Raw genomic sequence first — 14,799 nt, forward strand, 5'->3', positions numbered from 1 at the left:
CTATTAGAATAGTTGGTTGTCATGATTATCCATCCATTCATTTTCCAACCCGCTGAATCCGAACACAGGGTCATGGGGGTCTGCTGAAGCCAATCCCAGCCAACACAGGGCACAAGGCAGGAACCAATCCCAGGCAGGGTGCCAACTATAATAACTATTCACAGTGGCTCCAAAATCCATACTGACCCCTACTCTCTCTTCTGTTTCTTTTTCTGGTTTCTTTGTGGTGGCGGCCTGCGCCACCACCACCTACTCAAAGCATCATGATGCACCAACATTGATGGACTGAAAGCCAGAAGTCTACGTGACCATCATCATCAGGTCCTTTCATGAAAACCCTAAATACAAAGAGGACTGTTTGACTAATGTTAGGTAGATTGCCCAGAGGGGACTGGGCGGTCTCTTGGTCTGGAACCCCTACAGATTTTATTTTTTTCTCCAGCCTTTGGAGTTTTTTGTTTTTCTGTCCACCCTGGCCATCGGACCTTACTCTTATTCTATGTTAATTAATGTTGACTTATGTTTATTTTTTATTGTGTCTTCTATTTTTCTATTCATTTTGTAAAGCACTTTGAGCTACATTTTTTGTATGAATATCCATCCATCCATCTTCTAACCCGCTGAATCCGAATAGGGTCACGGGGATCTGCTGGAGCCAATCCCAGCCAACACAGGGCACAAGGCAGGAACCAATCCTAGGCAGGGTGCCAACCCACCGCAGGACACACACAAACACACCCACACACCAAGCACACACTAGGGCCAATTTAGAATCACCAATCCACCTAACTTGCATGTCTTTGGACTGTGGGAGGAAATCAGAGCACCAGGAGGAAACCACACAGACACAGAGAGAACATGCAAACTCCACACAGGGAGGACCCAGGAAGCGAACCCGGGTCTCCTAACTGCAAGGCAGCAGCGCTACCACTGCGCCACCATTGTCATGATTAACTAATAACAAATGCAATATTTATAAATGAATGTTCCTGTTGTCATATTGGGACCCGTTTTCCTTGCCAGTGGCTGTGCACTGTTGTGTTCAGGCTTCTCTGGTGAAATGATATTTTCTGTAACTTTCCTGTCCCTTTTATGTCACATCAGGCTGGCATCAGTCCCAAGGTTCATAAAAGAGAATCAGCGTCCTCTTTGCCATTCAGATTCCTATTTCTAGAGTCCTGCTCGATACGTGTGACCTGATTTATGAATTTTCATGAAGTCAGAGGTTGGAAATCCTTTGGCCTTGAACATGTGCCAAATATACAAACTGATAAGCTTTCAGCCTGTGTGTGGATGTGCAAAGAAAAACTGATTTAGGTGTATTGCAAGCATATATATGATAAAACTAATAAATGACAGTGACTATTTTGAAAGATTAATAATATTTATTTGTTTTGGTTATCCAAAGCAGCTTACAAATCCAAGTCTGTTCATCCATTTATATACATAAAATGTATTATTATTATTTTCGAACCTTTTTATTTCTATTCAGGGTTTCAGGGAGCCAACTTCAGCAGCAATAACCAGTTTTGGATGGACACACACACACACTCACTCACTCTAAATTCTAAATTGTCATTAAAATAAATCTGCACATCACTGACCTGTGGGAGAAGAAGCAGTGCTCCCGTAGTAAAAGCCACAAGGAGAGCATGCAGACTTCACACAGCCTGGGATTTATTTGAGTCCTCATGAAGCTGTTAGGCACCAGCATTAAACACCGTGTCCTCATCACAAGGACAGAGTAAAGTTTTCCATTTTTCTATGAATGGAGCACTGGAAATGTCAATAACTTAAGAAGAACCCTCAGTGAGTCAGTGGATACTTTTATTCAATGGAGGGAATTCCTGAGAGCACTCTTTTACAATTCTTAGGGGATTTAGCAAAGGGGCTTCTCATTTTCATAAAAAGCTTTCAGTTAGCTCTAGAGCTATGGACATAAATCAGTGAGATTGTTGGCACAAAAAATCAACGTGCTGTTCCTGCTATTGAGTTTCAGGTCATCAAACTGCCTAGATAAGGTAAGTCAGACAAACTTAAAATGGAGTCAAGGACACTGACTGGTCTAGTAGCTCCCTGCCAAACACGGTGACCTCCATGACTTTGCCATCATGTTTATGCACCTGCATGTCATCTGGTATTACTTCATTAGTCCTCATCTGTTGAATTAATATTAGACAAGTGGACAGGAATTCATGTACAATTAAATTATGTTTACATTACAGTTTACCTTTTAATTGTCCCTCCCAGGATCTACAGTGCATTTCATCTCTATATCCATCCATCCATCATCCAACCCATTATATCCTAACTACAGGGTCACGGGGGTCTGCTGGAACCAATCCCAGCCAACACAGGGCGCAAGGCAGGAAACAAACCCCAGGCAAGGCGCCAGCCAACCGCAGATCTCTATAACTAATCTGTCAATAAAATCGAATGTACTTCCTTGCCTCCGGAGAGTGCTTTCTTAACTCTGTAAATTTTATATTCCTCTCGGCTGAATTTTATTCAGCAAGAAAAAATGTTATTACATAGAGCAAAAACATGTAAATACTGAAATGGCAACATTAACACAGTGGAAAAAGTCAGTCTAGTGTCCACTGCTGTACTGATGCAGATTCAGTACACGTCTCTTGTGTGATATGCTTGGACTCAGTCGCCAACACACAACATGAGGTTGTTCTCAATGCTCTCAATGAGGACTGATTGTGAGGTTATTGATGTTAGGTAGAATGCCTAGAGGGGACTGGGCGGTCTCGTGGCCTGGAACCCCTGCAGATTTTATTTTTTCCTCTAGCCGTCTGGAGTTTTGTTGTATTTTCTGTCCTCCCTGGCCATCGGACCTTACTTTTAGTCTATGTTAATTAGTGTTCTGTAATTCTATTTTCTTATTTATTTTGTCTTTTTTCTCTTTCTTCATTATGTAAAGCACTTTGAGCTACATCATTTGTATGAAAATGTGCTATAGAAATACATGTTGTTGTTGCTGTTGCTCTCGGGACAGTAGAAACGTGTTTCTTTGGGCAGTTTTCTTATATTTGTCTCTGTTGTTTGCTCATGAGAGAGTATAAAATTAGTGCCCAACTGCTATGATCAACACACTCCTTGTGTTATTGTAGGCTGCCACAGTTCAGGGCTTAGTGAAATCCACTTTCCCCAGACAAACATTGATAGCTGTCATATTGTGAACAGTACTTAGGGGGATAACATCTTGCTTGTCCTGGCACTTGATTGCAGTCATTTGGCCTGTTTGTCATGCAGCCACTGTCACACCATACTGAAGCTTTACATAACTGAATTCTCTCTGCATATCACAGCGTTTCTGTTGTGCAGTGCCACTCTCTGTGTCAGTGTCTGATGACCAATTTGAGCAATGGTTCGGTTTCAGTACATTCTACAACTGCCTTTACAATTTTTCATTTACCAATGTGTTTTTCATTAGAGGTCTGCACCATTAATGAATATTGATGAGGTTCCTTGGAGTTGTTATAAAGTGGCAGTTATAACAGAAATATTCTTTTTTTTTCAACATGATGTTTTTTCATCCACTAGATGGCAGCAGAATGCTCTCCTGAGATGGGTTTAACCGAAATTGCACAGAATTCTTGTTTAGGGTTGATGCCAAGGAGGATTTATTTGGCTCCACTAGGCCTTTAAAATTCACTATGTATATACTTTCACAGTACAATAATTCAGATTTTACAGTCAAATAGATAACACGTCAATGAGTAGTTAGATGAAACTAGAGAACACAAGGAAAGTGTGCAGACACCGCACAGAGGACACCCTAGTTAAGAATGATATTAGAACATTAGAACATTCTAGACGAGAACAGGCCATTCACCCAACAAAGCTCGCCAGTCCTATCCACTTGTTTCCTCCAAGAAAACATTAAGTCGAGTTTTGAAAGTCCCTAACTTCTTACTGTCTACCACACTACTTGGTAGCTTATTCCAAGTGTCTATCGTTCTTTGTGTAAAGAAAAACTTCCTAATGTTTGTGCGAAATTTACCCTTAACAAGTTTCCAACTGTGTCCCCGTGTTCTTGATGAACTCATTTTAAAATAACAGTCTCGATCCACTGGACTAATTCCTTGTGAATTAAAGGAATGGATGAATGAGAACTACTTGTCTTTAAATACAGATAAAACAGAGATGTTAATTGTTGGAGGGAATGATGCTGATCACAGCAATATTTTGTCGTCATTTAACTCAGTTGGAATCCCAATTAATTTTACTGAATCAGCCCGCAATCTAGGAGTTATCTTTGACTCTAGCATGTCATTTAAAGCGCATATTACAAAGTCGTCCAAAACATGTTTTTTCCATCTTAAAAATGTTAGGAAATTAAGGCGCTTTCTAAATAAACAGGATTGTGAGAAATTAATTCATGCATTTATCTCTAGTAGGATTGACTACTGCAATGCGGTGTTCACTGGCTGTTCAAACTGTTCTCTATACAGCCTCCAGTTAATCCAAAATGCCGCTGCAAGAATTATTACAAGAACAAGAAAATTGGAACATATAACCCCAGTTCTTAAATCTTTACACTGGCTCCCGGTTAAGTTTAGGGCAGATTTCAAAATCCTCCTTTTAACATATAAAGCATTAAATGGCCAAAGTCCGGCTTACTTGTCTGAACTTATCATGACTTACAAACCAGAGTGCACATTAAGATCTCAAGATGCCGGTCTGCTTAGGATTCCAAGGATTAATAAAATAACAGTGGGAGGTCGAGCTTTTAGTTACAGGGCCCCTAAACTGTGGAATGGTCTTCCTGCTTCTATAAGAGATGCCCCTTCGGTCTCAGCCTTTAAATCCCGGCTGAAGACTCACTACTTCAGTTTAGCATATCCTGACTAGAGCTGCTGATTAACTGTACATACTGCATCTCTGTTGTTAGTCATTAGCACTATAACATAAGTAACATGATAATTATATTTGAATACTAACCCTCACCTATTCTGTTTCTTTTCTCGGTACCCAAATGTGGCCATTGGTGCCACGGCCCACCTGCCAAATTGTTTGCCTGCCTATGGTAAAGTCATCCCTGATGGAGGATCACAGGAATCATGGGAAAGAGGGGTCCTTTCATCGAACAGCGTTTCAGCCGTGGCATGGCCAAATGGGGAGGCAGCTAGATGGATGAGGTCTCCAGGACTCTAAAAATATCCAAACCTAATTATGTCATATCATCTACTGTTAAACCGTACTTCTAAAATTTTTATTATTATGCTGTCTTAAGGAATTGTTCTGTTCTGTATATTGTATTGTATTGACCCCCTACTTTTGACACCCACTGCACGCCCAACCTACCTGGAAAGGGGTCTCCCTTTGAACTGCCTTTCCCGAGGTTTCTTCCATTTTTCCCTACAAGGTTTTTTGGGAGTTTTCCTTGTCTTCTCAGAGAGTCAAGGCTGGGGGCTGTCAAAGGCAGGGCCTGTTAAAGCCCATTGCGGCACTTCCTGTGTGATTTTGGGCTATACAAAAATAAAAAAATAAATAATAATAAATAATAATTCCCTTCATAATTTTAAACACTCTTGTCTCCTCTTAATCTTTCTTTGTATAAACTGTAAAGGCTCAGCTTTTTTAATCTTTCCTCATAATTCAACCCCTGTAGTCCTGGAATCAGCCTAGTCGCTCTTCTCTGGACCTTTTCTAGTGCTGAAATGTCCTTTTTGTAGCCTGGAGACCAAAACTGCACACAGTACCCCAGATGAGGCCTCACCAGTGCATTATAAAGGTTGAGCAGAACCTCCTTGGACTTGTACTCCACACATCGTGCTATATAACCTAACATTCTGTTAGCCTTCTTAATGGCTTCTGAACACTGTCTGGAAGTTGATAGCTTAAGAGTCCACTATGACTCCTAAATCCTTCTCATAAGGTGGACTCTCAATTTTCCGACCGCCCATTGTGTATTCAAACCTAACATTTTTACTTCCTATGTGTAATACGTTACATTTACTGACATTAAATTTCATCTGCCACAAATCTGCCCAAGCCTGTATGCTATCCAAATCCTTCTGTAATGATATAACGGATTCCAAATTATCTGCTAATCCACCTATCTTGGTAGCATCTGCAAACTTAACCAGCTTGTTACTTATATTCCCACCTAAATCATTTATATATATTAAAAATAGCAGCGGCCCTAGCACTGACCCCTGTTGAACACCACTCTTAACATCGGCCAGTTCTGAAGCGGTTCCTCGCACCATCACCCTCCGCTTCCTGTGTCTGAGCCAATTCTGCACCCATCTAAAAACATCACCCTGAATTCCCACTTCTTTTAACTTGATGCCCAACCTCTCATGTGGCACCTTATCAAATGCTTTCTGAAAGTCCAGATAAATAATATCATAAGCTCCACTTTGATCGTATCCTTTTGTTGCCTCCTCATAGAATTCCAACATGTTAGTAAAATCTCCCTCTTCTGAACCCATGCTGACTGTTTAGAATAACTCCTGTCCTTGTCATGTGTTGCTCAATCTTATCCTTAATAACTCCTTCCATTAATTTTCCTGTGATGCATGTTAAGCTTACTGGCCTATAATTGCTTGGATCTGCCCTGTCACCCTTTTTATATAATGGGATGATATTTGCCATTTTCCAGTCCTTCAGAATCTCTCCAGTGCACAGTGACTTCCTAAAAATATGTGTCAAGGGTCTATATAGGTACTCACTAGCCTCCTTAAGAACACGAGGATAAATATTATCTGGGCCTGACACTGAGCTCCATGTGCTCAAAGGGGGCAATAGCCTCATCTATTAAACTTTCTTTTTAGTTGAAAATAATTTAAACTTAAAATGAATTTGGATGCACCTACAAATGAGGTCTGTTACAGTTCATTGAAACTAAAATTGCAGCATAAAGAAGAAGGACGCCTCACGCCTGGACAAACTGGTGAGGAAGGCAGGCTCTATTGTAGGCACGGAGCTGGACAGTTTGACATCCGTGGCAGAGCGACGGGCACTGAGCAGGCTCCTGTCAATCATGGAGAATCCACTGCATCCACTGAACAGGATCATCTCCAGACAGAGGAGCAGCTTCAACAAGAGATTGCTGTCACTGCCCTGCTCCACTGACAGACTGAGGAGATCATTCCTCTCCCACACTATGCGGCTCTTCAATTCCACCCGGAGGGGTAAACATTAACATTATGCAAAGTTATTGTCTGTTATACCTGCATTTTTATCACTCTTTAATTTAATATTGTTCTTTATGTATGCTGCTGCTGGAATATGTGAATTTCCCCTTGGGATTAATAAAGTATCTATCTATCTATCTATCTATCTATCTATCTATCTATCTATCTATCTATCTATCTATCTATCTATCCATCTAAAAACAATTAAGATTCATGCATGTTTGGCTTTTATGATAACCTGTATTACTCCTCATCATCATCATTATAAACAGATGAGTGTGGACTTTCTACTAACTCCAGAGGTGCGTGCATTGTCAAAGAATGAGCACCTTATGACATATCCTCTTTCCTTTTCAGTTCTTCAATTTGTGTCTCTAGCTCTAGTGGGTGCAAACATTATTACCTGGTAACAAAGGGCATTGGCACATCAGACTTAGATAACAGTTTGCCGCTGATTCAGAGTAACCACTTCTCACGCTTCTGTCTTCTTGTTTGCAGCTGCTCTTGTCAAAGATGTGTACTGGAAAGTGTGCTCGTCTAATAGGGCTCACTTTGATCCCAATGAGCTTTGCATGTATAATATCCAACCTGCTTTTATTATTTCCAGATGGAAAAAAGCTGCCCTCTGACCACATAACAATACAAGCCTGGCTCATGGGGGGAATCATCGGAGGTGGTTTATTTGTAAGTACTTGTCTATTTTGTTTGCTTATTTCAATCATTGTTCACATTGATTGTTAAGTGTGTAGGTGAAATGAATGGTCTAAAAACGATTTGCTGACCTGACATCACTGTGCCTGATTATATGTTACACACGCGGAGACTGGCCATAGCTTCTTTTAGTTGAATATCTGTTTGTTTCTTTACTATTGATGAAAAATTATACTAGAATTCTTAATCAAAATTAAATATACTAATAATTATATATACACGAGAGAGAAAGAGAGAGAGAGAGAGAGTACATATAGAGTATATACAGTATACCGTATCTATACAGTATATACACACAGACACACACCTATATACACTCACGGTATACATAAGGACCAGTGTTAAAACAGTATGCTGTATTTTTCTCTTACTATTTTATATGTATGAACTTAATAACACCCTATGAGCCTCCCTCTAACAATACCACTACATAACAATAAATTGAATATTAAAACTAGAAAATGAAAGACTGAACATGAACAGAGTTATTATATAGCTAACTAAGCAAAAAGCATAATAATTCCATTATTTCATGTCCTTTACATGTATAGGAAAAAAATAAATAAATAAATATAAATATATACAGTATTTTTTTTCAGGCAAGAACACACTGACCAGGAAGAGGTTAGCGTTTCTGTTATCTCTTTGTAAAAAGTCATCTTCTTAAAGCTTTGTTACAGTACCAGCTGTGCCTAGTAACAGTTTAACTCAGCTCAATAAATATTGTTAATAATTAGACAACTAAGAGCAAACAGAAATCTGGTGTTTGTTGACTTGAGAAGAAAATAAAGATGAGGAGGGAGACAGATCTGGAACTTCTCTTCTGATTGAAAATGTCTGGTAATATTTATCAAGAATCAACTGACTCTCTTGCATAACTAACTATAAAAAGCTTTGACTAATATGAAATTCCTGTTATTAAGAAATATTTTTTGCATGAAACACACTATCTTTTGTAACTGATATTAACTGATACTGACATTTTACTCTCACTTTAGTTTAATGTTGTATACTGTATGACCACTGCAGACTTCTGTATTATATCCCCATAGCATTTTCATTTTTAAACACCTTTATATGCAGAGCAGCATGGCATGATGTTGCAGTGAGTGGTGCTGCCTGTGTCCTGTTTTCGAATCCCATATCTGGTCTTGTTCTTTTTAGAGTTTACTTGTTCTGCATATGCCTATGTGTGGTTCCTTTTCACCAATTCAAAGATGTACTGGTTAGGTTAATTGGTGTTTCTCTTACTGGCGAACTGTCCAGGGCTAGTTCCTACCTTTCACCCATTGTAGTCTGGGTAGGCTATGTCTTCCCACGTCCCTGTATTGGATTAAGCAGGTCTGAGAATGTGAATTCATTTAAATGAACACCATGTGAGTGTGGGTGTGCCCTCCATTGGACTGATGCCCCTCCTGCTTTGCACTCAATACTGTTAGAATCAGCTATGTCCCTGCAACGCTGAGTTGGATCATAAACAGATTTCAGGATGATATATACGCTGATAGGCATGAAAGATTTCCTAGCTTCCTCCTTGAATGCACTTCTCTTTAGTTTCTACTAGGTGTCCATGAGTAGCTGAAAGACTTTAATTTAAGTTATGTTGATACAGCAAAATTTTAGTACACCTATTAAAGCATAATAAATAAAGAAACAAGAATCATATAAATGTAAAATAAATAGCATTTACAGTAAATAGTTTTAAACATTACATTATGCTTTGGGTAGCTGTAATTTACGTTATGTTACAGTACTTACATAGATGCACCACTGATGTGGCTGTGTTTGTGGTGGTCATGATGCGGTGGCACTGCCATTGTGTCTGGGTCACCAGTACTCTGAGCTGAGCCTCTAGGCTAAACCGAGGAAGTTGAGCATTTTGCTGATAAACCTGGGGAGGCAGACCTCCTAGCATTTTGTTTATTTAGTGTATCCAACCATACTACATGTATTTCAGAACTATCATCCACCTGAAGCTAAGTATGTTCGGTTCCAGCCAGTACTTGGATGGCAGACCAACTACGAAAAACTTAGGTTGCTACTGGAAGAGGTGTTGGCGAGGCCAGCAAGATGTTTCTTAGCCTGTGGTCTTCGTGTGGCTCTCAATGACCAAGTGAAATGACAGGGACACTGTGCTGTGAAATTGTTGTTGTCCTTTGGATGAGATGTAAAATCAAGGTCTTGACTCTCTGTAGTCAATAAAGATCCCAGGGCATCCTTCGTAAAGATTAGGGTGTATCTCGATACCTGGCTAAATTGCCCACCATGGCCTAGTCATTCTGACCTCCTAAACATTCCCTGTCTCTAATTGGCTAACTGTCTATCTTACACCTTCAGCAGCTAATACCTAATGTGTGGTGAGCATACTGGTGCAAAATGGATGCTACACATTTCTAATGGTTGAAGTGGCTCCCCACTCACTGTGTAAAGCGCCTTGAATAGTAAGAAAAGCCCTATATAAATGTAAAGAATTATAATTAGATCAAGACAAAGCAGGCTCTTCTTCCCATCTCCAAAGCATACTTGTCAGTCTCTGGAGGTCAGGGTCTATCTATAAATTTCCATCTCCTCTTATGGTTATGTCACAGGGCCTGTGCCTTTTCAGTATCTGATCTTTAATTTGTTTAGCCCTGTTACAGATGTTTTCGGAGTATATGGAGGTTGTGATAGCAATTAATTGATATTTCACTGTGTCAAAAATGCTCAGGCTTTCCAATTTATGATCTTTGTAAAAGTGTACCACGATGCATACTAACGCCCCCGGTTCTGACACACAAACGCGCTGGCGAAGCTGCCTTCTTCGTATCTCACCGCAAGTTATGTTGGTTTGGCTTGGAGCACAGTGTTAATGGCTCAGTTGTCTGATTACACGTGTATTTTTGAGCATGCCCGTTTGAGCAGTATAAAAGTATTGAAAAGTATAACAAAACAACGGGCAGATGGGGAGTGTCTGATGATTGCATATAGCGCCGAACTTACTGCTCTTTACTATTCTCTCCTCTGCGTGCCCTGGAGTACAAAAGAAACAGAATACAGACGCGCTATAGCTCTGTGCTGTATTACGATGTTGGGTTTTATTGAGTGTTCCTGCCAGTCCCCGCATGTTGCTGTATGCTGGATATGTTCATATGTATTGTCTCTTTCTTTCAGGTGTGTAATAGAAACCACAGCATAGAGAGAAGTGTGTACATGGAAAAAGTGCACTTGATGTTCCTGTGTTTGAACGGTATAGCGCCGAAGTTGGTCTTTACCATTCTTTCTTCTGCATGTCCTGGGTGCAAAAGAAAAAGCATGGAAAAGCAAGTGACGGTGTATGCTGAACGCGACTGAGGATCATAAATTGATGAAATCAAATCTAAAACAGTAAGACTAAGAGCAGTTTACTTCTCAAAAGGGAAATCAATATTTTTCTTTCTGCAGTTATATGTTTGAATAAAAGTGCAATTGTGTTATTCTTGTGAAAATGTTTCTTTGCTATTTGGACTTCAGGCTTCATACATTATATAGTTTATGCCTACATTTTGTCATCTACTACTAGAATATAAAAAAGTTTCTCTGTGTTGACACAGATTACTGTAGCGGAACAGACATGAAATGCGTGTGTTCCAGACCATCAGCTATTGTTTAGTTCTAAATTGGTGGGGGACACTTTAGAAGACAAAGGGCGCTGTAGAGTCTCAAGATGTTCTTGTTAATTTGTTTAGCAACTTATGGAGGTTGTGATAGCAATTAATTGTACACAGGGCTAGTGTAGGACTGTGGTTGCAGTTTTGAAATGCTTTCAGAGAACTGGAACCCATACATTGGTGCCATAACTTTGTACAGGTTTGATAACACCTTTTAACAGTCTACTCCTTATGCCTAGCAAGCTAATTTACTGTAAGTTTTGATAATCATCATTTTTGTACAAGAAATTATTAATAGCCCAAGGTGGGAAACAACTAGTATTAGGGAAACAATTTACTTTTTTAATTCATAAATATCTGGGTGGAAACAATAAACGTGCAGTAACCATGCAAACATCACAGTTAACAAGAACCTATAAAATCTACTGAGAGATCAAAGGGGATAAACACCAACACCTAGTAAGACTCTTTAGGACCCTTGAAAATGTAAACTCTCTCTAGAACTTTACAAATGGAGCACAAGATGGCAGGGGGGTTGGTTCCCAACAGAAAATTATTCCTCAAAGTTGCCTGCCATTGCTCTAATGTTTAATGTCTAATATTTCTATTGCTTCTAGATCCTGTGTCCAGGCTGTTCGGCCATTAGAGCTGGTGGCAAAGGTTGCTGTGGAGCAGGATGTTGTGGAAATCGATGCCGGGTAGGTGGCAAATATCAATGGATAATAATTGTGAAAAACAAAACTGAACTATCAAACAGCTCTGCCTCTTTATATCTTGCCGACCATAGCGCCTATTATAGCACCCACATTACACCTTCTAGCAAGCTTTCTTGAAGATCATAGCCCCCAATCATGATCATGATGTGGTCCTCTTTTCATTCTGGCCAATAACAAATCAGGGGTTGGTTCTTGACTTTAATTATTAAATACATTTCCAATTAAACTATTCTACTATGAGGAAGCTGTTATTGTATATTCAGTAGATACAATTCCCCAAGGAATTGCCCAAAATACAGTACAATTAACATGTTTGAATATGGAGAACAGGCGGGTTAATTGACTTGTTCAGAGTCACACAGTCAATCAGACCCAACAGTCATTTAGTTTACAGACCAGTGCCACGGACACAACACCTCATTACCTGAGATCATACTGTACGTGTCGGGATGCCTTATATGTGCTGATGGGATTTTTTTGTTTAATTTTTGAATTCTAATTCTTTTGCATTGTTAGGTTTAATTGCAGGTTTTCTTGCTAGTCTTTGCTATAGCTGTAAAAATATGGATTATACCCCTGGCAATCTTTATTTACTGTGCTGACAAAAACATGCATATCAGGATCCTGGCATTGCTGTAAGTGATGGGTCAATTGGGGTGTAAGTGGCATTTATGGAAACACCAGTCTTAATTGGTATCTGTCCCTGCTGGCAAAAAACACAACTTATATTTATTGTGTAACTAAAGATAAACACATAAACAATCTTGAATAAAAGTGTGCTTTTTCCTGTGTACTCTCTAGCACGCCATACTAGATTGGATATGTGTCTGTTTATTTTACTAGAAAAATTTAAATATCATGAAGTAAAATCACAAGTAAACACAATTTTCTTTTTCAACATAATTTTGCTATGAACATGGAAAAAACTGTAACAAGCTGTAAACAAATGGTCTACGCCCCATCTCACATTATCAGTACTGTCAAGATGAACAGCCTTCCCAAGCTTCTTTTTCTACTTCAGAGCATCCCTATATACATTTATAAATCAAATTCCTTTAAGACATTAGACTCAATTATAACCTTATTTATCTGGAAATCAAGACATTCGCTCATTCAAAAGGCAACTCAACAAGTTCTTAAAGCAGAAGGTGGCATGGCACTGCCTTAAATTTTATTAATGGGCAGCGAATATACCAGCTATAAAGATCTGGACATTGACACAACTGATGAATGTAAACAAGCTTGTTCTCCAGTGGTAATAAAATATTGTTATACTTCTTTATATGGGTGGAGTGGTGGCTCTGAGGCTAGGGATCTGCACTGGCAATCGGAAGGTTGCTGGTTCAAATCACACCAGAAGTGACTCTACTCTGTTGGGCCCTTTGAGCAAGGCCCTTAGCCTGCAATTGCTCTGTCCTGGGTATGACGTTAATCTGCATCTGAGCAGGTCCTCCAATTTACAGGGAAAAACTTGGGGGTTGGTGGCAGAATTGGCACTCCGGCCACCATAAAAAAAAAACTCACACTGTTCCACTCCATCTTCTACTGACAAAATAAACTATTAGAATAAAGTGTAAATGTCGACTTTAATCTCGACATAAATGTCGAGAATAAAGTGGAAATGTCGAGAATAAAGTCAACATGTCGACTTTAATCTCAATATAAATGTCGAGAATAAAGTGGAAATGTCGAGAATAAGGTCGACTTTAATCTCGACATTTAGATTTTTTTTTCTTCACTGTGTCCGTATTTTTTTTTTCTAATACACTTCTGTACCATCTGAACTAGTGTGGTGCTGATGGTAATAATCTGGATCCTGAGTTGGTTTGTTGTGTGCTGGGTGCGGCAATGCACTGTATCAGTGCGTGCTCCTAACCTCTTTCTCTCTGTCTTCTTCATATGCCTGATTTGTGCCCCAGTAAATACTAATTATTTTCAATATACCTATTAGGCTAATTGTCCATCAAACAGTCAAACCTGTTTCTTCAAGGCAGAGAAGTGTTTATCTGTTCCTCCTCTACATGATGATCATCTTTTACAGCCCTCTCAAATGTACACAGTTTTTAATCTTTGGAAAACACCTGAGGTTAAAACTGACAAACATCTTGTCAAGAGACATGCAGTCTTAGGGGATTATTTTCAGAATAGGAATTGACAATGAGGTGAAAGCATGAGCAAACACAAAGTCGTGAAACAGGCAGAAGTCCTAACTGTGAAGGCCAACAATCAACACGGAATTCTAAAGACCTAACACTAAGGCCTATTTGCAAAGAAAGCTATCAAATACTAAGAGTCTCAAGAGTTTTTTCAAAGAATATTCACTGAGGAATAACATGTACAGAGACTGCCACTGTGTTTATATGGTCACATGCAGAGACTTAACTAATGAGATGGCCACAATCATACAGAATGTTGCTAATCAGAATGTTGCATAAATAAAAAAAAAAACAAGAAGTTTGCAAAAATGCATTTTAAAACCAAAAAACCGTAAAAACTAACAAATCATAAAAACTGAATCCTTGACTGATAAAACTACTCATAGAATAAAAAATCTGTATATAAAACACTTCAAATACTACACAACCCTCCTCC

The 14,799-nt window shown here is 39.2% G+C and overlaps 1 protein-coding gene across 1 annotated transcript in view; it reads left to right on the forward strand.

Moving 5' to 3' along the window:
• The first annotated feature begins 7,589 nt into the window (after window positions 1–7,589).
• The window catches only part of tm4sf5 (transmembrane 4 L six family member 5), a 29,110-nt gene continuing 21,900 nt past the window's right edge, over window positions 7,590–14,799 (forward strand). The window contains exons 1-2 of the mRNA XM_039747189.1: window positions 7,590–7,838; window positions 12,109–12,189. Of these exons, the coding sequence (XP_039603123.1) occupies window positions 7,668–7,838; window positions 12,109–12,189 (252 nt within the window). The 5' untranslated portion in view covers window positions 7,590–7,667. The remainder of the gene's footprint in view (window positions 7,839–12,108; window positions 12,190–14,799) is intronic.

The sequence above is a fragment of the Polypterus senegalus genome, chromosome 3 (genome assembly GCF_016835505.1).
Source record: "Polypterus senegalus isolate Bchr_013 chromosome 3, ASM1683550v1, whole genome shotgun sequence".
Lineage (NCBI taxonomy): Eukaryota > Metazoa > Chordata > Cladistia > Polypteriformes > Polypteridae > Polypterus > Polypterus senegalus.